Raw genomic sequence first — 27,331 nt, forward strand, 5'->3', positions numbered from 1 at the left:
CTTTTTTCTCAGTGCGGGAAACACTGCTCACTGCTAAAGCATAAAGTAACCGTCAGGCATAAAACAGTTATTTTCTCCTTTACCTGCATGATATTTTACCATACAATCTCAAGAGGGGAATACACATCATAGCTTCCTATATTAATATTGGTTATATGAATCTGTGTTAATTATAACAATCCATCCAATTAATAAATGAAAATGTTAATCAGATTATAATGTTGAATGAATACTGAAACTATACTCTGGTGATAAATGGAAGATATCAAATGTGTATTCTTGTAATTAATTTAAATATAACCTGGGTGTAAAACAGATATCAAACATAACATTTTTCTAGACTGGGTGTTGGATTGAATTAGAGAATTGCATTGGAAGGCTTCTTCTTTGTACCAATTTGGAGTTAATGAGTTATCCATGTATTAGGAAAATTTACATAGCTTGCACATTCTTTAGCTTTAGTAGCAGGGCTGGCCCATAAATAGCTTAACCAAGGGCATAAAATGCATACCACAGCTTCCTACATATAGTGTTACTAAAATACAGGTATGTCTACAACTACCCTTAGCAAATGAGCTTTCTAAAATTGTACATTGGTAAATAATCAGGCTGGATGAGTTGCGTGTGGATGCTTCCATTCCTGGTCATTGCATATTCTAACGCTGTAATTTTTAAAAACAAAATTTTACAGATACATTTCTGTAATATTATAAATGATCACCTCGGTTTTTGAAAACTGTGAAAAATGCATGTATAAACCAGAATGCCTTAAAGTCATATAGCTATAGATCATATAATGTGTTTCCACTTCTCTCACAGCATTTTGAGAGGTAATTCTAGATTTGTTCATTAATATCTTTGTGACACTAATCGCTAGCCAGGTTTAATTGGATAGAAAGTCACATGTCTCTCGCTAGCTGGAGCTTAATTGCTGGTGATTGGTGAACCCCCAACCATGTATCAGTATACGTGCTTTGAGTGGTTTTTAGGCAGTTCTCCTGTTCAGTGAAATGCAAGTGGTTGCATTAAGAGCAAATTACTGTACAAATTAAAGGCCTCGCCGATTTATTCAGCCATATTTTATTTAGCCAATTTGTGGTATATTTCTACAAATTTCATTTATCTTTAATAACTGTGAAATAACTTTATTCAACATTGAACATAATTATGAAGTCTTCTTAGAATTGTATTAACCATTTTAAGTCCCTCTGGATTTTTTAACATGTGTATGCACCTTTTTATAGGCTACTTTTTGTATTTTTATAACATAACATTTCTTAATGTGGGCTAAATCAAGTGAAATACAAATATGAATCACACAACACAATATGAACCTTTGAATCGTACAAAATCTGATTCTTTGATTCAGACCCTGACAATGCCCACTTCTGTCCACACTTCACACTCCATCATACAACTGCTGCGCTGATCACATTTTTTTTTTCCCCCAATTCACTTGTTTGAAAATTTAAAATAGTCTTGTTCTCACCACAATGGTAAAGACAACATTGCATGCATTTTTTCAGTTTCTTCAGTTAGAAGCATAAAGCATCATAGAAGAGACGTTCATTATATAAACCAATTTTAAAAATACCAGTAAAGCCTTAAAGTTTTGTTAGTTGTCATGTAGCTAGTACCTCAGTTATTTGCCTGTACTTTGCTCCATCTGTTTCCCCCTCATTCATGAGAAGCTTCCTTGTTCTTGTTGCTAAGAAGAATCTCCTTAACATAATGTTCCCACCACAACACGTCACTGTATGGACGGTATTGACTGGGCGACACGCCCTGCTGGCTTTGCATCGGACACCTTCCTTTGGTTTGCACTTTCCTTTTTGCCACTTTGCAGTACAGGCCAGCTTTGTGGAGTGAGCGGGATATCGTTGACTCACTCACATTTTCCCCCATCTCAGCGATTGAACTCTTTAGCTCTTTCAAAGTCACCGTTGGTCTCGCAGTGGCTTCCCTTACCAGTCTGCTCTTTGCCTGGTTACTCAGTTTGGAGGGGCAGCCTGATCTAGGCAGTGTCTCAGTGGTACGATGCACCTTCCACTTCAGAATGATCGATCTGACTGTGCTGGAAGAGATGCTCAGTGACTTCGAAATTTTTTTATACCCTTCTCCTGAAATATGTCTTTCTACAATTTTATCCCTGAGCTCTACTGGAAGCTCCTTGCTCTTCTTAGTTGTCTGTCGCTCATTTAGAGATCCTGCTGATGGCTGGGAAGCACCTCGGCCCTGACCACTGCTGCCACTAGACTGTCCACTCGGCACACCAACAAGGTCCCTGGGGCTTAGGCTTATGCCTGTGAAGCAGTCTGGAAGAAGTGGCTTTTTGATGGCTGGTTTGGGTTGCCTGGGCAAAGCTTTAGAAGGAGGTTTTAAGAGCTTTGGAGCTCTCTGCTCTGGAGGCAGTGCTTTCCTCCCATGTTTTCTCTTCATTGCCTCCTCCCTAGCCACCACGGTCTGTGCTGTCTTCTGCTGAACAGGGTGAGACTCACATGTGTGACAGTCTGGCTTCACCATTTTGGGACTGATATCATCATCGGGGGATAATAAGGCACTGCTTGATTCTGTTGTTGCTGAAACCAATTCCTAAAGAAAGAACAAGAAAAACAAAAGCCTTCATATGTAAGCAGTGGGGGTTCAGTCTAAATGATATCCATCACTGCATTGCGAAGGTAAAATGTGTTTACCACAATTTTTCGTGGCCGCCCCCTTGGTCTTTTGCCATACTTGCATAAAATAATTTCCTTCTCTTGTTCCCTGCAGACACATTAAAAACACATGTTAACACATTTACTATGTTAATAGTAAAATTAATGTGTCTTTGATTTCAGTCACACTTGACTACAGGACAAAAATCTGAAAAGAAACATGTCAGCCTGCATATGTCAGGGTTTTTGTAGGCTACTCAATGGGAACATGCACAAATATGATATAAAATACATGTCAGAGATGAGATAAATACAGCTCTTATGGAATCATAAGAAGATCAGCGCTAGAAACTGACCAGTTAATTTGTGTGGTCGGTCAAAAAGAAACCCATTAAAAGAAAAATAGACAAGGGGATGATTTCAATGTAGAGTTTCAAAAATAAAAATGCAATATAGCAAAATATAGGTTACGTAACATGACATATCGTATCACATTTCATGTTTCTAAACTGCATAATTTTCCAGTCCATGTATGTGGCATTAGCATAAAACTAATAGACCCAAGCTGTCCCACCCGCTGGTCCCCTCACACCACACATTGTTAATGAAGAATACGAACATCCTTGCCAATCCAGAACAGACCCAAGAAGAAATGTAACGTTCAACAGCGAACTCCAGCAAATCTACCTTTTTTTTACTGAAAGTACTATAGAACAAATTACATTCGTTGCAGCCACTCAAAGTCTTCAATCTCATTTGTTCACCGTGGTAACTTAATTCTCACGCCAGTGACTATGTACTGTAACGTTACAGACGGTCAGTGCCTAAAGACTCTCCAGCAGTTACTGTAGCGTTGCCAACTTTTTTTCGTGCAGTAATCGATGGCGATGGGATTATTTTCTGTCCCAGGTTTGAGGTTAAAACATCTGGTCAGCCAAAAATTACGGATATGTACTGGAGTCCGATTGTCCACACTATTAACGTAACAGTTACGCCTTCCAAAGAACCTGTCGCACTTCGGCCTCGGAACTACGTTATTAAAAATTTACAGCGCAGACTCCAGGGCTCAAGGTGGATATGTGGACAATGCCTTATTGTAAACAAGAAAAGGGCTAGGCTAGATGATAGCGGAAGACAATTGTTCTGGTGGGACAACTTGTAAAAAATAGATAGCATTAGAGATAAGCAACGTAAACATTTATTGGAATATAAACACAGTATAACTGGAAATCTAGTTGATCATCTACCGTACACACACTAATTGTTGTTGCAGGCATACTTGCTCTATAGATAGCTAGCTATGTTATCGTAAACCGTGACGTGACATCATATTGTTTTTCATTTCGCTAAATATTGGTTGCTCGCCTTTGCTAAGCTACATGACGTTATCTAACTCATGCCTAAGCTGCTTTCAAATGTCAAAACGAGAAGCTGAGAAGCAAGCGCCACCTCGGCTCTACATGTACATGAGCATCTTTAGACTCGCTATACCTAAACTAGCTAGTTTACTTAGTAGACTAGTCACGTACTTGGATGGCAGTCCTCTTCGCTTCACCAGATATTCAAACTTGCCCTGTAAAAATTAAGTGTTATGGTCAGTCATGTGGGCAAAGCTTAACGTTATATTCGATGATGTAATGACAGACTGACGTTGGTGACGAACCTGTTTTGGTCGTTTGTTGAGGATGCATTCCGCATGAAAAACCTCTCCCTCGACCACACTCATCTTACCTGTTTGTGCAGCTATCGTGTACTGAAACTTGAAGAAACTGTTGATGGACAATAGAAAGGACCAGAGTTCTGTGGGAACGACCCGTCGTCACTTCTCGCAGAAAAACCAGAGAGGAGATCCACCAATCACAGAGAACGTTGGTAATAGGAAAAATAACAACCTTGATGGTGAATGGTGAATATTTCCCGACTATGCTTCAGTGGTGCTTTAGGGAAAAGGGAATATGAAAATTTGAACAATATAATGAAATCGATTATTTCAAAATTATCCCTTTTCAAATCAATTGTCGCTATAGTCTTTTCTTTGTTCATTCAAATTAATGCAACGGTGGGTAATCAATATGCGAGTCAGCCATCCCTTCTATTTCCTGTAAATTGAGAAGGGAAATATTCGTTCATATGCACGACAGTGTCATAGATGTGTCATTAAAAAAGGCAGTGCAATATCGCCAAGCTCACCTTGGTTACAACCGAGGACTTTGTTTGCCATAATTAGTTGTCTTTTTGTACCTTTGATAAAGTTTCATAAATTGTCAGTCATTCAGAAAGGCCAGATTGGAAAAACGGTAGTAATACCTCTTCAGCTGGGGACATGGTCTAATGCACTGTCACTTGATATACCTTGCTTAGATCATTTTAATTGTCCTTATTCAAGTATCATACTACTGAATTGGATAAATGTAACAGGTTATCATGTAAAATTCTGTTAAAATGAGCAAGAAACACCATTTCTCACGCAAATTTCATGAGGTACCGCAAAGTTGTGTACCATGGAAATGTTTTAAATTAACAAGTATTTAAATACATGTCATGTAAATTATAAAAGCCTGAAAGAACAAAAGGCTGAATAATTAATACTAAAATTGGCGATTCATGTTCATGAGATCTTTCTGTCTTCTCTGAAACAGCCTCCAATTTTGAATAATGTTCTTTGAATTCAAAATCCAGGCAAGTTACCCTCAGAAAGAAGTTTCTATTTTGGAGTCATTTTATTTGAAAGTACAATTTCTTAAGCATATCTGGCTACCTTTCAGAACATATTATTAAATAATTTAATGAGATTAATTTTACAACACATCTTAATGAGTAAATCTTACAGCTTACTTCTGAAATTTGTCTTTGGAATACCAAGGACAGGTTCTGCATCTGACAGATTTGTTGCATTTCCCTTCTCCATACGATGCAGAATGTGACCCCCACAAATGCAACAACCGTAATCCCGGCAACAAGTCCAGCCACTGTCATCATACAAATGAAAACATTGGACCAGACTCACTCACCGAGCCTACACAAAGGAATCATTTTCTCTTCGAGAAGGGAAATGGAAAGATCCAAATTTCAATGATAGCACTAAATGCATGTTTTATTTTTAGAATTATATTGTTGGTGGCATTGTTCTGTGTCCAAAGACTGGCCTGCCGAACAGTCTATAACTGTAAATGTTAAAATAGATCTAATTAAATTACATGCACAAGATAAGTACAGTTAATCACCGTAAAAAGTAATCTCAGTAAAACAAGGTATCGATTTCTTTACTTCACTGATTACGGCTTATCTGATTGATCAGGGTACAATGCGTTGTCAGAGGTTTAAATGCAATACTTAAAATCCTGCACTGATCAGCAACTTTTCAATTTCATTAGATCGACAGTTTCTGTTGAGTTAGCCTGTTAAAATTCAGATTGTTTTCTTTTCAATTTCTTTAATTGCCATTTATTTTCAGGGCATATCCCATGGAAGAAAATGTCTTAAACACATAATCTTTTTTGTTTTTGTTCCTACAGTTCTGTCCATATCTTTGAGCAAGAGCTGCTATAATTCGAACTAATGTATGTTTTTTTACCTACAGTTCCAAAACGCAGTATGAATAGATCATGCTAGAAATTAACAAGACCGTACCAAAAATTCATTTATAACATCTTTCCAGCAGGCACAGTTCAAAACTGTTTTTAAGTACTGAAGTGAAACAAAGTGCTGATACGGAGAGTATTGGTGATTTTCCTCATAGCCAGCCTTCCCAGAGTTAAGCTGTTGTGGATTTTGTGTTTTCTCCCCACTTTCAGAAGCACCAAACAGAGCTGCACACATCATCAGGGGAGCTGAGGAATACATCCTTTCCATTCTCAGCAAGGGAAGTAGCTGGAGATACATTATCTATACTATGGGATAGTCCTGATACTGTAATTATTGTCCTTACACTGAAACTAAGAAATGCTTCAATAGTCCTGAGTTTTGAGTACTGACAGAATGTTAAATATGTAGTTTTTGGACCGTTCCATTCACAAAAAAATCCAGTTCACATTAACAGGTTGATTTGTGTGTATAAAAATGAAGGAATGCTGCAGTATTCTGAGCTTACAAAGAACCAAAAAATAAGTATTAAAAGTGAATACATCTTAATACTAATAATGGCCTACCAAGTTTATTGGTTTCTAAGTTCTGAAGAAAAGCTAGAACTGGACAACATACCAATAAAGATCTACTATGTTTCTGCACTACTTCCTTCATGGTTCTGCAATGTATGCCATGTCCCCATGTTGCCAATTTGGCAAGGGACAACACCTCACTTTAATACAAAGAGTCAACTCATGCTGTTACAGTTCCCAAAAAAGCCCACACTGGTCAGTGACTCCTTTACTGTCACTGTGACCAAGTTGGCAGTGATGTCTGTGACAAATACGTGCTCAATCAGGCTACGTGTAGGCTTCCAGTCCTGATTAGTCAGTACAGACACAGACATGCTCTGGCCCCCATTGGGAGAGGGGTCTGGTCGGTCTGAGCCGGAGCGATTCCCCACCTCCCCAGTGCTCATTTGACTCGGGACTTTTCCTGGCTCGCCTCCATTCTTGGACAATGATGCATCCTCTCTTCTCTTAGCAGGGACCCTTTCTGTCCTCTTAGGGAGTGCCTCCCTTACTGTACCCTCGTTGCTCCTTTCTTTGGGCTTCCCAGTTTCTGGCTGGATGTTCACGGACAGCGTGCTGCTTGAAGTGGACAGATTTTTCACAAAGCTGCGTGTCTGGTTATCGTTTCCTGCCGCTGCATTCTGTGCAGGTCTTGCAGCACTCTGAAGGGTTGACCCTGCAGCAGACCCCTTGCCTGCCGGATAACTGCCCTGTGTGGGTTTGTTGACACACTGCAGGTTGAGGGCCTCCAGGCTGTGGGCCTGGCTCCTGCTGGACAGGCCTGCCGGCTTACCATTGGACACCTGCTGTATGAGCATCTGCCCTGAAACAGTCTGCTTCTGTTGCCCATTCAAAGAACCTGCAGGTGCCTGGGGAGTGCCCTGGCCCTGCCCAACACTGCTGCTGCACTGTTTGGAATTGTATAAATTAAGTGCTGCCACTCCAAGGGATTTTGAAGCAGTGTTCTTCAAGTCCAGTCCTGCACTGCTGCTGATGTCAGAGATTGAGAGTTTGAAGTCTGAGGTGCTCCTGCTCTGAGCAAATCTGCCGAGGGAAGGGATGGCTGTGGTCATGCTGCGTGTGGACCCTGTGGGGTTCAGGCAGCTTTTACCAATGGCACCCTGTGTGAAGGACCCACTGCTCGGCACACCCAAGAGGTCCCTGGAGCTCCGGCTCATGCCTGGGTAGGTGAAGCTGGCTGGTTGTAGTGGCTTTTTGGTGGCAGGTTTGGGTTCCCTTGGCAAAGCTTTAGAAGGGGCTGTTAAGAGCATTTTAGCTCTCTCGCTCTGTTTGCGTGTATTGAGCTCTGGAGGCAGTGCTTTCCTCCCACGTTTTTTCTTCACTGGCTCCTCCCTGGTCACCACAGTCTGTGGTTTCTTCTGCGGAACAGGGCGAGAATCACATGTGCGAGAACCTGGCTTCACCTTTTTGGCACTGATATTATCATCATCAGAGGAGGCTGAGGAAAATAAGGAAGAGTTAGATGACGATGATGATCCGCTTGATTTTGTCGCTGCTGGAACCAATTCCTAAAAAGGAACAAGAAAAACAAAAGCATTCAGATATAAACAATGGGATGCAGTCTAAATGATATCCGTCACTGCATTGCTAAGGTAAAATGTGTTTACCGCAATTTTTCGTGGCCGCCCTCTTGGTCTTTTGCCATGTTTGGATAAACTAATTTCCTTTTCCTGTTCACTGAAGACACATTAAAGACAAAACGATTGTCAGAATTCAAAGAGAAAGATTTGTAACAAAGCTAATTTTGTAAAACAATCTTGTTTTCCATATGTGCAATGTTGGTCAGGCACTGATCAATCTGATTCTGAAACCAAAAGGGAAACAATAAATAAATAACAGTCTGCAGATGTCAGTTTTCTTGTACTCAGTGAAAATATAAATATGACAGTACATGTCAGAGGTGAGAGAAATACACCTCTTATGGAACGCAGCCAATAGTCGTGGATCAAGGATGTTTTCCTCAGGCTCCCAGCTATTATGTCTGAAACAAAAAGGGATCGCAAGAAAGGTCAGTACGAGAATGTCCAGTTTATTCATGTCTTTTCAGAAAAAAAGTTCTTAAAAAAATAGATGAGGACAATTTCAACATAATGATAAAATTAGAAAATTTACAATTTACAAGATTAAAATTACAAATGCAATGTAGAGATTAAACAACAGGAAGTAGTATATAATTCCTGTTTCTAAAAATAATAATTCTCCTGTACAGGTTTGTTGCATTAGCATATAAAAAAGAAAAATGGTTAAAATCCTCAAATCATTCAAAAGGGATTTTATAATGACCAAGTACAATGATTTACATGATTCCCTTCCGATTTGAACTACTATCCGAACAAGCCGCGGTGAATTATCTTTTTGGTGAAAGGTTGTGCACAATTGGATAGGTTTACATTTCATATTAACACAACCCATTAAACTATACAGTATGCACTTAAAATATTGTTAAAACACAATGACAAAATTGGCTAGCTAACCAAACAGTGTTTAGACATGTGCAAGTTAAAGCAAGCCATCTCATAGGCTACCAGTTAAAAATTGCAGGGTTCTTGGAATAGTTTTAAAGCATTGTAACTAACGCTGGAATATCTATCAATAACTGGTGAAATGTAGTTTTAAAACCAAATTCCCAGTGGTTTATAAGATTGAAAAGCCAACTGATTTTTTAGATTCCCTCCCTCCCTCCCTCCCTCCCTCCCTCCCCCCCCACAGTTCAACTTCATCAAAAAATATATATATTTAAAAAAATTACTCCGTTTGAGTTAAAGTAGCAACATTGACTCATTCCTGAAAAATTAACAAATCTACTGTGTCTCATTGATTAGGCTAAAAGTTCTAAAAAATCAACATTTGCTTTCTTGGAATAAATGTTGATTTTCTAGGGGAACTGTTTGCCAGTAACGTTATCCTATAGCTGGCATCATGTTTCATTTTGGCCACGCGATGACATAAATTTGGCTTCTATGACAGAGAGATTACATCGTACGGACATAAAAAAAAAAAATAATGACCCCCCTGATGGACAAAGGTGAATACACAATATAACACTGAAGATCTCGCTAGAGTGTCCATTGGTGAAATGAATGGTTTATATTAAAGTAAAGTGAGGCAAAATAGGTCGTTTTATGAAACAGAAGCGTGCTTAGTAATTATAGAAGACATTTGGTGAGACAGCTTATTTGTAAAATAAAAGGTAACGGTAAGGTTTTCCGCTGTCAAGAACGTAAACAGTTCTGATACAAAGCTGAACGAAGTAATATTAGACAGTGGATCGCTACCCGATAAAAATAAATGTTACAATATAAGCCTTACCTTAGCCACCTTTGTGTATGGAACTGGGCTACCAACTAGCCAAATTAAACTAATACAAATATAAGTCAATTGGAGGCAGCTGTATACGTCACTGCCTCCTCTGGCTTTGCTGTTAATGTTAGCTGCTGCCAGCTCACAATGTAGGCTATTTGTCTTTCAAGCAAGTCCATATTATATTTACAATACCTGTCGATCGCCTTGGCTAGATTGCTCCTTACTCTGTATGGCTACATTCAAATATGAAAATTAGAAGTTCAGCAACAAACGATTCGTTTTTATTGTTAGGACTCTGATGCAACATCTTTAGCTAAATAGACTAGCTTACGAGCTAGTCAGCTTACTTACTTGGATGACCACCCTCGCCACTTCACCAGATACTCGAATTTTCCCTGCAAAATGAAGTGCAATCGTAAGTGGTGTGATTAAAGTAACGTTCTATTTAATAATGCAATTAAAGAATAGCTGCGAACCTTTTTTGGTCGTTTGCTGAGGATGCATTCCGCGTCAAAAACCTGTCCCCCAACAGCACTCATCGCTTTTGTGCAGTACTGTCTTTTAATGAAACATGAACAAAACAGGATGTCCAATGAAACACTAAATATATCCCTCTAAATTATCTTTTGGTTTTACGGTACGTCATTTAAAAAATTTATTGTGTTTCATCCATTTTCCTTTATCCGACCCGTTTTTCCTTACTCCGCCCGCTACAACCTAAATCAAATCCAACAACCAATGACAAATACGGAGGAAATGTAGGGGCGTGGTTGTTCCCCCCAAAATGGTTAAACATGCAATAACCTAATTTGGATTATATGTAGAGCAATTGCTTAAAAATCGACTGAAATCTTACCTACCTTTCGTTTTTTATTTTATTTGTTCTATTTATTTTTTGCCACAGGTAGCATAATACTATTGGCCTGATGTGTAAGTAAAATGACCGACATCACCAGTGCTCTTCTCGTTCTTATTGATGTTCCAAACAGGTTACTTTGGTTAACCTAAGGTTTGGAATATGTCTGGCTATTTTCTTATTTCTCAGCCTCATAATGATTAACGCCCGAAACATTGTCCAAAGGCAATCGAAAGCCCAGAATCAAGACTAGATAATGAAAGCTCGCTTACAGTGTATCTGCACTAAGGAAGCAATTGCGCACACCTGACAAATCAGAAACACCCGTGAAGCCATTTGTCCCATGCATTATGTTGCGCTGACTATGTATAAAGTGTTGTAATTTGCCAAAACCAAAATGTATAAAAATGTATGAACATACACTTTAATGAAACCTGAGGATCTGCACATTAACCCCTTGTGAATTGTTTGATTGTAATAGGAGTCTACTGCAATTGTACTTCTCTAATCCATTTTTTACTTCTTATTTTGTATTTTATATTACTTTCAATGATAAAATATGCTATATGAATGAGTTACTGTTTGAAATTGCATTTGTTTATTTATTTAACAATTAAGATGTTCATTTGATAAATTGCATTGTATGTTGTTGAAAAATTGTGTTATTTGATGTATTCCTGATGTTTGATAAATTAAAATATAAACCACTTATTGAGAACATTAATTTCTTCTGTGTGTCTCAGTTCATAGTTCTATAATGTACACTTATTTTATTACAAAACACTGTCATATATACAGTGGTACTTTTATCATGTTAGCTGTACCAAGGTGCTGTCAAATACCATAGTGTCACGTATCCCTCCCAATCAGTTAGCCTTCTCAGCAAAAAGTGACTTCTTTAAGACATAAATAAATACATGCAAACACCAAAGGAAGAAATACAAGAGACAATGCCTCCTTTTAGATTCACGTGTTCTGCACCTTAATTAGAGTTCTTTGGTTACTTGGGGTACAGACACTGATTTGGAGATTGCGCCCTGGAAATTAAAAAGGCCTATGAAAGGTATTTTTCATATGCAGGGCCATAGCCACTTTCACACATATAATACGGAACATTGGCATATTTATTGTTCTGGCATCTTGTGGCTTGTCTTGTTAACACAACAAAGGACTATTCTGTATTTTACTGGGTTAATAGAATTCACATATAGCGCCAGTTGGCAAATTATTTTCCAAATCAGCCCTCCAAGATATTGTTTTGTTAATTCTGGATAGCCAGAGAAGCTAGCAGACATTTGCTAAGTAGCTCGCTAATGAAGAAAATATTTTATTGTGTACACAAGTACAGGAACTTTTGAAACGCCTATAAAACTGCTGAAGATGTACTGCAGGAGCCACTTGTCAGTAAGACACAACATAGCTTGATTGGAAGTCAAAACAAGTCAGGTTTTGCGTGCTTGATCCGATAATGTTATAGCTTTGTTCACCCTAATATAAAAACGGAACTTTTCCCAGAAATATTAGGCTACTCTGAGCAACCTTTCTGAAATGCAGACTTTGGCTCTCATTCAGACATGACCCCTAAATGACAAGGCTCCTGGATTTCTGGGTATAGCCTCCACAGTAATATGTCCAGTGTTAATTCAACATTCAATAGATAACATTTGGTCCCACATTCTACAGGGGGACCAAATGTTGTATGTTAAGAATTAAATTAACACTGTTAGAATTGAATTAACATTGGACATTTTATTGTATACATCATGTGTTAAACTGGCTAGAGGAAAGTCATGTGCAGTAAGTTCCAATACAACACAGCAAAACACCATCCAATAATCTTTATTATCCATGTTCCATTTTGAGTGTAGGCAATTTAGACATGAGATGATATATGATCAAGCAGTTTGCTGGCCTGTCTTGAGTCTAACTGCTAAATTCATCGTCAGCTGACTGAAACCTTTTGCTTGAATACAATAGTAGCTCTCCGGCACTTAGCTACATTTGACTTAGTATAAGGTCACTTACTCACTTCAAACACACCCGTTTTGTTAATCCTTTGTTTCTTTGATTTGGCACGCACTGCATCATTAACAACGTTCAGCAGTCCCTCCCTTTCCAGAATATTTTAAAAGACCATCCAACAGGAAGGGGCGGGGCAGCTACAATTAAGTTTGGGCGGCCTAATTTGAAGAACCGAACGGACGGAGCCGAGGAGGCATTTGGTGTTTAGTTTGCATTGCACTATTCGGGAAAAAGTGTCACGAAATTATAGGCCATATAGACCGGTTTGTGTAGGCTACCAGGCGGCCTTTTGGAGGGGTAGCTCCCCTCGTGAAATAGTTTGGTTAAAACCGTTTTTTTCTCTGTTCGTGGGAAGGACTCTTAGAGAAACACCTGCAAACTCTTCTCCATCAGTGTGCTGCCTCGCCATTGCGTGCATTTGTTTTTTTCTTGTTGGTTATTCGTTCGTTTTAATTTTCAATAAATTTAATAAACGGAAAGGAGAAACAAGACATAGCAGCGCCGGACAGGAGGCCTGGAGGCAGTGCTGGCCCAGCCCTACACGGACATCTTCCTCCGGTAAGAGGGGGGGACTGCCTTGGCAGACGTTTTTTATTTCCGTTTTATTTTATTCAGACGTGCCGCATTTTATTTCCGTTTATACGCCCATTTTACACAACACAACATACACCAGGCTAGGGTACACATCTTAAGCAATAAGAATCTAGCTTTAATTACAGGTCTCGCTTTCCGGTTATAGCTAGGCAGCTGGCCAGGTTACTCGGCACCTGTAGATTTGTTGCTTGTAACAATTGGGGGCTCTTGTCCGGGACTTCTGGTTAACAGGTCTCTCTTGTACATTCGCGCCTCACGAACTCCCCCTGCGCATGTCCTTGACCTCCACTTATGGCTGTCCACCAAGCTGAAGCGTGTCTTTGAAGTCATTGCCAAGGGTAAATCAAAATCTTTAGGCTACCTAAAATAACAATATGTAACTATTCCTAAAAACACTCCCTCACTGATGACGATATACCAAGATAATAAGTTCATCTTCAAAATATGCTAAATATGTTTTAAAAAAGAAACAAGTAAATGGACTGCATTTTATAGCGCTTTTATCCAAAGTGCTTTACAATTGATGCCTCTCATTCACCCATTCACACACACACTCACACACCAATGGTGAAAGGCTGCCATGCAAGGTACCAGTCAGCTCGTTGGGAGAAATTAGGGGTTAGGTGCCTTGCTCTGGGACACTTCGACACGCCCAGGGCGGGGGATCGAACCGGCAACCCTCCGACTGCCAGACAACCGCTTTTACCTCCTGAGCTATGCCGCCCCAAATGAGTAAATTAATATTTTTTTATCTAATGATAAATACGGTTTGGTTCATTCACGTTCATCATAGACATGTCAGACTCCTGTGAGTAACTTCATATCCAGGTACTCTCAGAAATTTGTTTCTTATTATCTCCGCCAGGCGGAGCCTGGAGGGGATTATGTGTTTGGTCGCTTGTGTTTGTGTCTCTGTCCGCAGCAAATCTCGCATACTACTGGCCCGATCCGCCGATTATTTGTTGTGCATGCTGACAGCAGACTAAGGACCTGAACTCTCGAATATTTTGCAAATCGGTCAACGACAAGTATTTTATTTGAATTAATTTCCATCATTGTCCATTGAAATACATTGTGTGCTAACTCCTCACTCCTCCTAACCGGCCGGTAGGGGCCGCAAGTGATCAACAACTGCTTCCAAACGGACAGACACGCCTGGCGGAGATCTGAACTCTACCCAGTGCACTCTTGTAGTTAGGGCTGTTTTTCATCTGAATATACAATTGTCTCCAAGCTGAAACAAAAGAATGTACATTTATCTCTGTACACCTTGCTACTCTTAGGGTACAGTGTAGTGTGAGTACAGTATAGTTTATGATAAGGATCATTTTTTTGATCAGGTAGCCTGGACTGTTACTATAGGAGTTTGTTAAAATTAATGCTTTCTTAACTTATTTACCTTTTATTGGAACTTAGTAACATATTGGGGGTATACACTCTCACTGTTTCCCAACCCCATAAGTTTGGGTCCCACTGAAAATTTACTGTGTAACATTTTCATTCACTTTAATTTAAGGAATCCTGTGTGGACAGTCCTATAGTACGGTTTGCAATGTCCTCTGCAAAGTTAAGTCGGGGTGTATGCATAATACTTGTTGGCTATAAATGCTTAAAAGCTGCTCTTGCTTCAATCAGTTTTCAAAAAACCTTTTAGAAACACAAATATATTTGTGTGACGTTGAGTATGTAAATCAAATATTTGTATACAGCTTATATTTCATCTAAAAAATAAATAAAAACAAATACCCAGCTCACAACACAAAGGTGTGCAGTATTCCATTAAGATGTTCCTCCATGCTATGTTTTTCTTTACAGAGCCAATGGCAGTCATTAACATGAGTGGGAACAGATTATATATAATCGTTTTCATGTGCTGTTACATCAAACAACTAATTACCTTGAAAAGTTACAATCAATAACATACGAGTCATATTTATTTGCACCAGATAATCAATTATTCTCCCTTCAGTACATACTTAAGACCCAATATGACCAGTTGTCAGATTTTAATGGAAATACAATGGTGGTGTCCTTTAGGCACTGTTTATATTGACATGCACATTTTGGTTAGCCTTTCCATACTTGATTGCAAATGTCCAAACAATTAGAACTTCACAATAAGATATTATGCATTGCCCCACAACAGTTTCCATCATGTTCCACACCACAAAATATTGTATGCATTGCTGTAGCATATAATATACCTACACTTGTAAGAAGCCTGCTTGTGCAACCGCAAAAGAGGACAAGGACAAAATAATATTGCTACAATAAGGATCAAATCCAGACTGGGAGACTGATGTATTCACAGTACTCATTGACAAACTGTGTCATGTAGTATAGTTTTTTTGTGTTATGTTGAACCACATGTTGTGGATCACTGTTAAATTGTTTTGAAGCCTTTGAAATTGTGAGTTATGTCTCCATTCAGCACTGCTACGTATACTGAACATATAGCTCCTTCCGTCATATGTTACAAGTGCTTTGAGCAGCATGGTGATCACTCCAGATTGAGAGGTTAATCTGTCACATACCAAGCATGCGACTTGCGATTGTGATGATAAAATTGCTCTATAAAAAGACACTGATGCTGTTTTGATGTCATGCAAAGGCTCCTACACTGAAATGTTCATTTATCAGCATAAGAATATCTTCTTTTCGTGTAGTTCATTTTTTCCCCCACATTTTCCCCTTTGGGAAGGGGAAATATCCTCCATACGCATGTCTTTGCAAGTGCAGGGTCTGAAATGGATACCTTTAATAATAGCCTTCATTGCCCTTGTCGGTGTGCACATATGTCTGGCATTGAAGATCTATTAAAACTTTTGCATCTAACAAAATAAAGCAAAAAAAAAAAAGTATTTACTTCTGTTCTGTTTGCATTGTTAAATATTATCTTGTCATAAAGCTAATCAGGGTTTTTGTTAGCACATGTTTTGTACACCCACACTCTGGCAACAAGGATGTAGCTAGCAAATCATACTTGTACTGTATTTCTTTATTTTTATTATTTGTTTTTTACTAGAGGGCAATGAAAGGTCCTCTAACTGACTTGAACCCTCCTGTACCAAGGGTGATGCAATTGCCAATTGCACTTTGCCCTATGGACTTACCAGCCACAGTCAGTACCGGCACAGCTTGGTTTCGATCGGAAACCATGGGGCTCATCCATGCACCACAGTGTGGTGCTTTTACCCAGTGGCTCTCAAGCTTGGTCCTGGGGAACCACTGTGTATGCTGGTTTTTGTTGCAACCACAATTGCGATCCCAGAATTTTTACAAGCTGTTAATTTTGCTTAATGAGGTGATTTTCATGTTGAGGGATTCTTTTCCCTCTTAAGCCATATTATGTCAGAAATAGCTATGCATGTCAAGAAGAATAATAGTCGCATGTTTGGATGATATGGCTTTAGAGGAGTAAATAATCCCTCTAAACGTTTAAATCCTAATTGAGAAAAATAAACGGCTTGTTAAAAATCTGTGATTGCAATTGAAGTGTGCGGAACTAGCAGTGGTCATGAGTGGCTCTGACTCCATCCAAACACCATGGCGTCCAGGTTAGGGGTGTCCACGTCTCGGTCGTAGTCCCAGCGGAACCCGTCGAAAGAGATGAGCAGGAGTTTGTTTCGGGGCCTCGTGCGGGGGCCCGTCAGTGGGGCCCCCAGAGAGGGGGACACCAGCAGGAGGAGCAGAGACACTGTCAACAGCATCATCGGCGTAGTTCTCCGCACTCAGTAATGATACACTGTGGGGCACCAGCCACCCTGCTCTGGCTCTGAGCCGCACTCCTGATATGCTGTGTCACCTCACTCTGATTTTACTGGAATGGACCGCACACCGCTGGACGCTCTCCAGCTGGCTGAGTGGGATTCACCATTTTCTTTTATGAGCAAATGATTTTTCTTATCTTATCAGAAAGTATCTTAGGCAATAGATTATTCAGCATATTTGGCTCGTGATACGGTTCACTTTAGAACATTCAGTTTAATATGAAATGATGGTCTTGTTTATGCTGTGCATTTAGTTGAGAAAATAATCTCTTTTTCTGAGGTTACTCTTCAGAGTACGCATGTTGAAATGAACCCGAAAGCCTAATCAGGCTTTTTGGTTTCACATGCTTGGCCCCCTGTCTGTCTGATGTAATGTCTGTTGATGACTCATCCACATAAAGTGCGGACGGCAGATACAGAGGAATTAATCTGAGCTTTAGAATGGACCCTGCAGCCGATGCTCACGGCATACGTCCTCACAGGCTGGGGTTCAGCCATGTTGACTGCTGCCACTCAGCACAACCTCTGGTTATTTGGGGCCTCATTCTGCGGCGTATGGTACAACTGTTTAACTGTTGTACTGTTTCTGCAAATGTCACCCGCTCCAGGGGGTTCTCAATAGCTCCAGCAATGTAATACAACGTCCAATTTGTACATTCCCAAAAAAAACTAGGTTATCCTCCGAGGCGTTATTTTGGAGCACAATACCGATGTGGCCCTGGTACTGCCAGGTGTGATTTATCCAGTGCAACAGAGTCAAGAGTCACCGACCAATACTCCACATTTGGAGGTAAATCTTGTTCATAAGAAAGAAAGCATTCACTAGTAGTGTTAAATGAAACGCCTCATGTTTGATGATAATGTTTTCAATTAATTGTCCAGATTTAGTCTCTAGTTTTAGGTAAAATGTGACCTATGCATTTTTACCTTGACCTTTGGATATTTACATCACTTTCCCTGGGCTCTCTTGAAATTTAAGTAGATTTTATTGCTTACTAGAAAACAATGTTAAAGCATAAGAGAGTGTGTACTCAAGAATACCTGATGGTATTAAAGAGGCCATTATGATTTAGGACAGTTCATGTTGCATCATTATTTTAAAGGAATTCATTTTGCTATGGTACCCTACCGAATAAGGAATTAGCTTGCATTTGATGGCAACAATGTAAACAATACATGTACTTTTGCTATTTGTTTTCATGATATAACAGATTCAATATGATGGACAAAAGTGGACAAAACTTGTTCTGAGATCTTGAGCAAATAGAGGAAATAATCTTCTAATTATATTTATACAATACTGCTGAAATGATGCATAGCAGTATATTGTTTTATTATATTGCATTTGAGTTGAAAGTGAGTTTAGATTTCTTTCAGTGGAATGGTGCCTTTTGCCTTTTGGCAAATCGTCAAGCTCCATAAAATAAATTTGAAGTCACACTGTTGATGCTAACTGTTAATTGAGGAACAATTACAAGGAAGAACAATAATATCTGTTGTAGCTAATGTTTGTTTATTTAGTTAAACTAGAAAAAAAGAATATACACGAATGCTCTTAATAATTCAGAATAAAATCAACTGAATACAAAAGTGTGGATTGACCATATAAACTCATGCAATATGTGAATTGCTTCCTCCTTGCCCTGATGTAGCAACTGTCCCTATGCAGCTGATTTACTGTGATGTTATTACAGTTTCTTATCATTCACATTGAACTGACACTTTGATGTATAGAAAGGTTTAACAGTCTGTGAAAACAAAAACATGCTAATTGTGGGACCTTGTCATTATTGATCATTACTTCAGCTTAAATGAATGAGGAAGGCCCACCATGCATTATCACTATTCATTTATTCATATTAACTTAGGCTTCCTCCTGCCAACAGCAATGCTACAGCTATATATTCAGCTGTTTTTCTGCTTGGGTAGCATTTAGGGCATGTGATAAACTGAACAGCAACTACCTGGAACTTTTTGAACCTTGTGTGCAATGTTCTTATTACTTTATCACGCACGTTGCAGCCTGTTCACGCCAGTCTTGAATTCATGTCCATTTTGACTGATAAACTGATCAGCGCTAACTGCAGGTGCTGTTTACAACAGCCCTCTCAGAAGGATGTTTGTGGAGAAGTTTCCTTTGTGTCCTCAAAGATATCTTCTTTGGATCTGAAACAAGGAAGGTACAAGGACAAAGACGTAATGGCTGTATTCTTGTGTGCTTCAAAATTATTTACACGTTTTGTTCACACTCTGAAGCAGGGTCTACACTGCATTTATATAAAAATATTCACTCAGTATTACACTAACATTAATAACAGTGAGTAATGTACTTACACAAAGTTTATATATCCAAATCAATTCACTGAGTGGTGAACTGTTAGTTTATTTTAAATTTATCTAAATTTGATCTGTCTAAAACTTATTTAGCATTATAAAAAAATAGATGTTTTTACTTCAGTCTGTCTTTCCTTCTTTTGCATGTGGAATGAACTGTGACCACCGTGCCAACTGCAACCAAAAACCCAGCCGCTGCTGCCAAACCAGTAAAGACATTAGACTGGACACTCGTAGAATCTGAGACAAAAAACAGATTGGGAAAAACATGTAAGAAGAAAATCGAAATATTCCATAATCCAACTGCAGCACCATTGTTTATACCCGTTGGTTTAGTTCACACGGCAGCAGATCATGTGTGCGTCTGTCTTTCGTCAATCAGCTCTGCCAGGTATCCCACCAGGAATGGCAAATCAGTGCTCCTTGTGCTTTTCAGAACAAAAGCAGCAGAAATCATGCACAGTTCCTTTTATATTGGAAAGTAAGTGTGAAAAATGCCCAGAGGCAGGCAAGCTGAGCAGTTCAAAATCTTAATTGTGGAAGTAAAACCTAAATAAATAAACAAACAAACAACATTTTGAGATGTAGAGAAACGCATGGTAGTATTCAATTGAAATAGCCTTTCGGTGTAAGAGCAGCTACACTTCATTTAGTTGGCTCAAAAATCAAAGAGAGTTGTGATCTTTGTAGTCTCCTATTCTTTGTCTTTTACCTAGGAGGACTTCGGCTAAAATTGAGCATCCTGGACACACTTTACAGTGCTCTCATGGAACCAAGGGGGTTGTAGGGCGGTTTACAGAACTGTGCCCCTTATCAGACCCCCAAAGGAGAACAGACTGTTTACTGTGCTGACAGGGAGTCCGCAAGTATGATAAACAGACAGTGCTCAGTTGCAAGACATCTGATTGGATCAGCATTATGTAAACCTTAGGGTCTCCATAATACGGTGTAATAATGTTTTGTATTGTTGGAAAGCTGATGTCATGGGGAACACGTTGGTGTCTCCGCTACAACGGTTAACCCAGTGTCACTGGCTTACAGAGGTAGTGCAGGCAGGATGAATAATGTTATGCGTCTTATTTGATGACTTGGAATTTTCCTTTGATATTAGGGTATATAAGGGAAAAAGTGGAATGGTTTGGGGAGACTTGTCAATATATGACCTCCAGCGCGCATTTATGTGTTGCCATCTCACGACACACACTTTTGCACGATTGTATGTTTCCATTATTGAACACACTGTACAATAAACTGCATTCATTTTGACCTGGTATTCCTCTTCCACTCTTACCACTGCACAAGGTCCTCTCACACGGAATTCAGAATATCTGCACCCCATAATCTCTGCCCTATACACTCGTGTCGTAGCAAGATGCACAATCGAATTCATGCAGGTTACACAAGCCAGAGGCATGTCCGCCTCTACCAAGATATAGAGTCACGCTACTGGCAGAAAGCAGTGTCCTCCTCCTTCTAAGCATAACTGTTAGCACAGAGGAAAGGTTAAAAAATTATTTTGGATTCAGATAACTGAGAGAACATTCAGTTATTCCCGTTCCAGTAGCAGCGGGTAAGACAACACACATTCCTTCGCCACTCATACTTCCGCTGTTTGTATCAGAGGGGTTCCTTACAGGCTGAAGTGACATTCTGTTTGGTGAGAAACATGGTTTAATGACAGGATGCTGTTGTCCTTGTTTAAACTTACCTCCACTAGTGCCTTTGTCCTCAGTGGAGGCTAACATTTGTCGGGTGTCATCTAGGGACCCGTCATTGATTTGAGGTGTGATGCCCAATAAGTGGCACATCAGGGGGTACAGGCTCACTGATTCAAACGGTCCCACCACCCGGTTTTTGTGAAAATCAGGCCCCACCGCTCTGAAAAAGGGCTTCATGTCCATGAAGCTGTTGTCGTAGCCATGCTCCCCTTTGCTGTATTGCACTGGGAGCAGCTGAAAAAACAGCAGATTGTTTCAGTCAGTTTGCATTCACTTACGCAGGTTTAGCATGTGAGAGTATGTCTCAGTCTGGTACTTCGTCTTTGATGCCCTGATTTTGTTTTTAAATCACAGGCCTGCTTAGAGCATGTGCATGTAGCTAATGGTTAATTTCAATGTTTATAAAATGAAAGAAAACAAAACACTTCTTTCTGCCTCCATTCCCAGGAATTATGCTGTGAATCTGGTTGTGTTCCCTCTGCCTGCTTTTGATGCAAATCTGCAGCTTAGCATAAATGAGAATAAGCTATATCTAGAGTTTAATTTAGCCTTTTGAGTTTGTATTTGTTCTTTCAACTAATCAAAATGCAATGTGTTGTGGATTTGTGAATAACAGTATAGATAGCTGGTGATTAATGTGGTTGATAGAAGAAGCACAAAACCAGTTTAGATAAACAGATAAATTTTAAATATCAAAGCTTACCATATAAATAGTGTGGAGCAACACAATACATTGAAGACTTTGTGAAGTAACCATTGAAGATATATTACTTCAAAACTTAGGTGTGATTGTTAGTCATCATCTTCATGTTACTGGTTGCATCAGATTTTCCAGTAGTATTTAATTTCATGGCAAAGCTTATTCTTGAATAGGCTCAATACAGCAGTAATAGGAAAATATTTTGTGGTGGATGCTGTTATAGTGTTCAGGGGTTTTTTTTTTTTTTTTTTTTTTCTTGCTTTGATATTAACTCTTAACTATTAATGTTCTGTGTGCAAAGTTGCATTATTTAGAAATGACAGCAGAGGGCGATATTAACTCAAAAAGAAAGCAATATTCCTGAATCCATGCGTGCTGATTATGAGTTCAGTGTGTCATTTACACTTCTGAATCATGGTTCCATTGTTCCAGATTAATTAAATTAAGTGCTGAGCCATGCAAAATAATGTGGGGAAAAAAAAGAGGTTACTTTGCAATGCCAGTGGTGTTATGCTCTATACATTGAATTGGGAGTTTGTTTTAATCCTATATGTTTTAACAGTAGGCTACATTTATCTGAATAAATAAAGTTTTGCATGCTATGATATTTCTTTAAATAGCATGCAAATCTCTTTGCAAAAGGTTGTTTTCCTGTGTATCCAATTATTTAGTCCCATGAATTCATGAATTTCACTGGCTGACCTTGAGGTTATCATGCTTCATGGATTTGTGAGTGATCCAGCATCTATATCTAAGTCTAAGAAGGTTGTAAGGCCGAGGTGGTGGTATTGCCCTTCTGAATAATCTACTGGTTATGCAATCAAGATTGTGAGAGTCTATGTCCAAAGGAGCCCAGGCCAAAAACAAACACAACTGCTGACTCATACTTTGCTGCACTCCAGTCTTCCATATTGGCCCTCGTCATTTGTGCCCCCTTCACTGCATTCTCTGCTTTCACTGCTTTTTCAACAGCTCTTCTCCTTGCCTGCCTGCCAGAGGTTGTATCTGGATACACTCTGACAGTTTGGTACTTGTACCTTCAGTTCAAATCAGAGCTCTTGCCCTTCAGTTCACCCCTGAAATGGCTGCCAGTTCTTTCAGCTCCACAAACTACAGGTGCTAAGCTGTGCCCTGCTAATCTACCTCACAGTACAGGCTTGCACTTTCTTAAAACTTCGCAGTGAGGCAACTTCCTACCACCATCCCGCCTGCTAATTCATCTGATCATACCTTTTCAGATGGTTCCTTTATTCCTCTGACAATCGTCTGTCCTGACTCGTGTCTGAACTGTGCATTGTGCTCAGTTTCTGTTTAATTCTCTGAGCTCACTTTCGTTTTTCATTACAAGGCTTCCTCCTATGCAAAAAGTTAGATTATTTCAGTGCAACACTTTTTCTAGTTTCCAGTTTTGAAAATGACATTTGTTTTCTCATATTTTCTCAAACTGGATTCATACTCCTGTGTATCTAACTTGCTGAAGCACAAGTACAAACTGATGTGTTTGTGTGTCAGAGCTGACTGCGATATATTCTGCTAAAGTCCTCTGGCATTGGAGATAATATAGCTGAATGATGTGGGTGTATTGATATGGAAGGAAAGTAAACCCCCCCTATCTGTAGAAAAGCCGAGCATTAACAACACAGAAAATAATCCTCCATTTATAAATATATTGTGATATGTATGAAACCCTACAAATAAGTGACTGAAACCTGTGATTATGTGAAGGACTGTGTGGGAGAAGTTAACTGGATGTACTTTTTAGCTCGATGTGTAGTAGCACAGCAGTGCGGGTAAATTAAGCATGGTAATGAAACCAGGAATATAATGCTTATATTTATCATATAGATGATAGCATAATGTGTAAACGGGTTTAGTAGTACTTGTTAAGTATCTCGTAAGAACCTATAATTAGGTTTGCGACTGTTGCTTTGCCTTTCTGTCTTTTATTCAGTGAATATAATCATAATCATGCAGCATGACTGCAAAACAAAGTACAAAAGCAGTCAGGTGACTGTAAAGGCAGGATAAGATGTATTAGAACATTAATATTTGAAAGAATATAGTGATCTTCTTATACCAAACTCGCATCTGCACATGCTGGGGGGGGGGGGTAAAAAAGATAAATGCAGTATTTCTCCCCCAAGCATAGATTTAAATTTGATACATTTGGGGTGTGAAATACATTTTTTTACTCATCACAAACAGCTTAATTCAGTGAAAGATATAGACATTTATTTATGAGTCTTTGTAAATCTTATCTTTTTCCACGCTAAATGTGGATAATGCAAATGGGGAGAGATAATTTCAGATGCAAGAAAGGGGAGAACAAAGAATTTATTGGAGCAGATTTTATACTAAAACCATGGATGTGGTGAAACTATGATAATAATCAACAAAATCTAATTAACCATTTTCAGGGAAGGATGAAATACAGTATAAACATTCTATTGGCAGGCACAGATGCTTTTGTGCTTAGAGACAACAGCCAATTGTGTTGAAAACGACCTTTTTGTAAATTACAACTGAAATGAAAAGTCATACACTTACCCCATTGAGGACATAGCCAGGGTCACAGATGAGTATGAGGGGCAGGATGCGAGGGTGTTTGGAGTAGTGGAGGCGGCCAGGCATGTCCTCCTTCTTGTAGACGTGCAGGTTGGGATGCCCTCCTTTCAGGGCGTTGTAGACCTTGTCCAGCATTCCCTCCTTGGGCAGCATCATGCCGGTAGGGCCGTAGTCTAGCAGATGGAACTGGACGTCTCGGAAGGAGAAGCCAGGGATCTGGGACAAGATGATCTCCTGCACCAGGCCATTCCTGAGCACTGTGGTCATGCCGTGGTCTGCAGTGATGATGATGTTGAGGCGGTCGGCCAGACCGTGTTTTTGGACAGCGGTGCGGATGTAGCCCACCGTCCGGTCCACCTGCTTCACCATCTCCCTGCGCTCTGGTGAGTCTGGACCGTATTTGTGTCCCGTCATGTCCGGTTCCCCGAAGTAAAGCGAGACAAAGTCCAAGCCCTGCTCACCGAGCCAGGTCCCGACCACCGTGTCGATATTCATCCGCCATTCCGTCTCGTTGGAGTAGTCGTAGAAGCGCGGCTCTACCTCGCTCACCTGCACCCTCTCGCCTTGGTAGGTGGCTGCTGTGCCGGGGAAGTGATACGACCCTGCTTTCAGACCCTAGGAAGGGGGAGCAGACACACTGAGAGAGACTAACAGAGAGGAAAGACCTGGCAAATGCTTGCCGGTGTGAGGGGTGGCGCTCATAAACTTTACCTGCCTCTGAGCAGTGATCCAGATTGGGAGACTGCCGTTATCCCAGTACTCATCAACGAACTGCGCCATGTAGTACTGCTTCTTTTCCTGCGTGGTTGTGTTGAACCACATGTTGTGGATCACTCCGTGATTCTCAATGTAACGTCCTGAAACAAAATTAGCGACAGTGTACTTCCAACCTGTGTCGGATCCATGCCCACAACTCGGCTCTTTCTAGTGAACAGCTTTCAGCATTTATCAGTGGCTGCAGGGTTGTAACATGACATGGCGGTATAACAGTGGTCCATACACACGAAGAGAATGCACAATGCCAACTTCAATAATAAATCCCCCTCCTTCAGTGATGTGACTGTTCATTGCTCAAGTTTACATGATCAGAATGGAAACTATGTAATGTGTGCCTGGGGCAGAAATTGAGTGTTTTAAACTAATGTAAAACAGTACACCTTTTCATCACATAATTTTACACCTGAGAGATAATTAATGATATAATAATAGATGTAATAGGTATATTATAAAATTTCTGGAATTGAATTCTAAAGAATTGCATTCTAAATACTACATTGACTCAAGTGAGTCTTACATATGACTCAAACATTTGAAAGATATCTACGGTTCATAATCTGATGTTACGTCGGTAGTTGTGCTTGCTTGTTACCTGTCAGCAGTGTGAAGTGTGAGGGGCTGGTGATGGTCAGGAACGGTGGAGTCACATAGGCGGCTTTGACTCCGTCCCGCGCCATGGCGTCCAGGTCAGGGGTGTCCACGTCTCGGTCGTAGTCCCAGCGGAACCCGTCGAAAGAGATGAGCAGGAGTTTGTTTCGGGGCCTCGTGCGGGGACCCGTCAGTGGGGCCCCCAGAGAGGGGGACACCAGCAGGAGGAGCAGAGACACTGTCAACAGCATCATCGGCGTAGTTCTCCGCACTCAGTAATGATACACTGTGGGGCACCAGCCACCCTGCCTTAGCTTTGAGACAACAGCACAGCTCTGAGCTGCACTTATAATATGCTGTGTCACCTCACTCTGATTTTACTGGACTGGATGCTCTCCAGATGTGCCAACTATTCTCTGAGGGTTTATGAACAAACAGCTTCTGCTTATCTAATCAGTGAGAATCTTATATCTCATTAGATTTACTCAGCAGATTTGGCTTGCATTACACCTCCTTTTATAGCCTAATCTATCAGGTAAAACATAACTTTTGTCTGGTTTTTTTAAGTACAGTTGACCTGTGGTCTTATCAGATGAATTTCTGTTAATGATCCATACAGTATACACTTATGCAATATGACCGATGAAGGGGAAGCAGGCTTTATGATTCTCCCAGCAGTCTGAAACTCACTGCACCAATAACAGACTCGATGAAACGGTTTCTTTCTTCCATATCGATTACGGACTATGGACTGCTCAACACTATCTCTGGGTATACTGTGTCTCATTTATCGTCAACCTAAATTCTATATCTTGTTGCACTTTTGTGTCCCTTTTTACAGTTTCCATTAGACCCGTCAAGTAGTTTTAGTTCTAGAAAATATTTATATGAAAAAAGTGTATATCTCTAAGTTGTCTTGCCTTGCAGTGATATTCGAGTCATTGGTAAATGACCAACTCAAATTTTTTTTTTTGTCTCATTCTTCTATGCTGAGTCCCTATCAGTCTGGATTTAGGGACAGCACAATCTCAGTAGACTCTCTGGTTTTAAATAACATTGTGTCTGCTCCTGATAATAGAAAGCACTGTGCTATACTCTTTGTGGATTTATTCAAAGCCTTTGATGCAGTCGTTCATCCACTACTGTTACAGAGGTTACCCAGCATTGGTTTAGATTTTATGGCTTTTCTGTGGTTTCAAAATGACCTCGCTGATAGGTAACAGTGTAAAAAGGTAGGCAAGACCTGCTCATGATTTTTATATATTACCAAAGGTGATCCCAAGATTTGGTCCT

At 39.9% G+C, this 27,331-nt stretch overlaps 4 protein-coding genes across 11 annotated transcripts in view; 1 reads left to right on the plus strand and 3 right to left on the minus strand.

Annotated features, from left to right (window-relative positions):
• Positions 1 to 1,331: 1,331 nt before the first annotated feature.
• Positions 1,332 to 4,571, minus strand: LOC135248439 (chromobox protein homolog 2-like). Its single transcript, XM_064323089.1, has 4 exons — positions 4,318 to 4,571; positions 4,184 to 4,227; positions 2,694 to 2,763; positions 1,332 to 2,592 (listed from the first exon to the last, which is right to left on the minus strand). The coding sequence occupies exons 1-4, from the start codon at positions 4,378 to 4,380 to the stop codon at positions 1,678 to 1,680; spliced, it is 1,092 nt and encodes a 363-aa protein (XP_064179159.1). The 5' UTR covers positions 4,381 to 4,571; the 3' UTR covers positions 1,332 to 1,677.
• An 852-nt stretch (positions 4,572 to 5,423) lies between these two features.
• LOC135248438 (chromobox protein homolog 2-like) lies at positions 5,424 to 10,835 on the minus strand. Of its 2 annotated transcripts, none has more exons than XM_064323087.1 (5): positions 10,591 to 10,835; positions 10,466 to 10,509; positions 8,703 to 8,792; positions 8,419 to 8,488; positions 5,424 to 8,319 (listed from the first exon to the last, which is right to left on the minus strand). In XM_064323087.1, the coding sequence occupies exons 1-5, from the start codon at positions 10,651 to 10,653 to the stop codon at positions 6,967 to 6,969; spliced, it is 1,620 nt and encodes a 539-aa protein (XP_064179157.1). In that variant the 5' UTR covers positions 10,654 to 10,835; the 3' UTR covers positions 5,424 to 6,966. The 2 variants fall into 2 exon arrangements, with proteins under 2 accessions (XP_064179157.1, XP_064179158.1); XM_064323088.1 differs by having other exon boundaries at positions 8,727 to 8,792; positions 10,591 to 10,833.
• A 2,281-nt stretch (positions 10,836 to 13,116) lies between these two features.
• Positions 13,117 to 27,331, plus strand: part of rbfox3a (RNA binding fox-1 homolog 3a) — a 549,809-nt gene continuing 535,594 nt past the window's right edge. For all 7 annotated transcript variants that reach the window (XM_064323100.1, XM_064323093.1, XM_064323094.1 and 4 more), the window contains exon 1: positions 13,117 to 13,550. The gene's annotated coding sequence lies outside the window, so the exon portion shown is untranslated. The remainder of the gene's footprint in view (positions 13,551 to 27,331) is intronic.
• Positions 18,849 to 26,435, minus strand: enpp7.2 (ectonucleotide pyrophosphatase/phosphodiesterase 7, tandem duplicate 2). The gene is made up of 6 exons (XM_064323091.1): positions 26,043 to 26,435; positions 25,385 to 25,530; positions 24,656 to 25,288; positions 21,399 to 21,642; positions 19,810 to 19,930; positions 18,849 to 19,522 (listed from the first exon to the last, which is right to left on the minus strand). Exons 1-6 carry the CDS (start codon positions 26,290 to 26,292, stop codon positions 19,465 to 19,467), a joined length of 1,452 nt encoding a protein of 483 aa, XP_064179161.1. The 5' UTR covers positions 26,293 to 26,435; the 3' UTR covers positions 18,849 to 19,464.

Source organism: Anguilla rostrata, chromosome 2 (genome assembly GCF_018555375.3).
Source record: "Anguilla rostrata isolate EN2019 chromosome 2, ASM1855537v3, whole genome shotgun sequence".
Lineage (NCBI taxonomy): Eukaryota > Metazoa > Chordata > Actinopteri > Anguilliformes > Anguillidae > Anguilla > Anguilla rostrata.

Bases quoted from the DNA above. Each gene is read 5' to 3' on its own strand.
- LOC135248439 (XM_064323089.1), bottom strand. From the start codon at position 4,380: ATGAGTGTGGTCGAGGGAGAGGTTTTTCATGCGGAATGCATCCTCAAC. The intron at 4,228-4,317 runs GTTCGTCACCAA...TAATTTTTACAG, and splicing joins TCAACAAACGACCAAAACAG to GGCAAGTTTGAATATCTGGT. The intron at 2,593-2,693 runs GTAAACACATTT...TTCTTTCTTTAG, and splicing joins GGCGGCCACGAAAAATTGTG to GAATTGGTTTCAGCAACAAC.
- LOC135248438 (XM_064323087.1), bottom strand. From the start codon at position 10,653: ATGAGTGCTGTTGGGGGACAGGTTTTTGACGCGGAATGCATCCTCAGC. The intron at 10,510-10,590 runs GTTCGCAGCTAT...TTCATTTTGCAG, and splicing joins TCAGCAAACGACCAAAAAAG to GGAAAATTCGAGTATCTGGT. The intron at 8,489-8,702 runs GTACTGTCATAT...ATGTGTCTTCAG, and splicing joins ATTTCTCTCACCTCTGACAT to TGAACAGGAAAAGGAAATTA.
- enpp7.2 (XM_064323091.1), bottom strand. From the start codon at position 26,292: ATGATGCTGTTGACAGTGTCTCTGCTCCTCCTGCTGGTGTCCCCCTCT. The intron at 25,289-25,384 runs GTAAAGTTTATG...CCCCCTTCCTAG, and splicing joins GGATCACTGCTCAGAGGCAG to GGTCTGAAAGCAGGGTCGTA. The intron at 21,643-24,655 runs GTAAGTGTATGA...CTGTTTTTTCAG, and splicing joins CTGGCTATGTCCTCAATGGG to CTGCTCCCAGTGCAATACAG.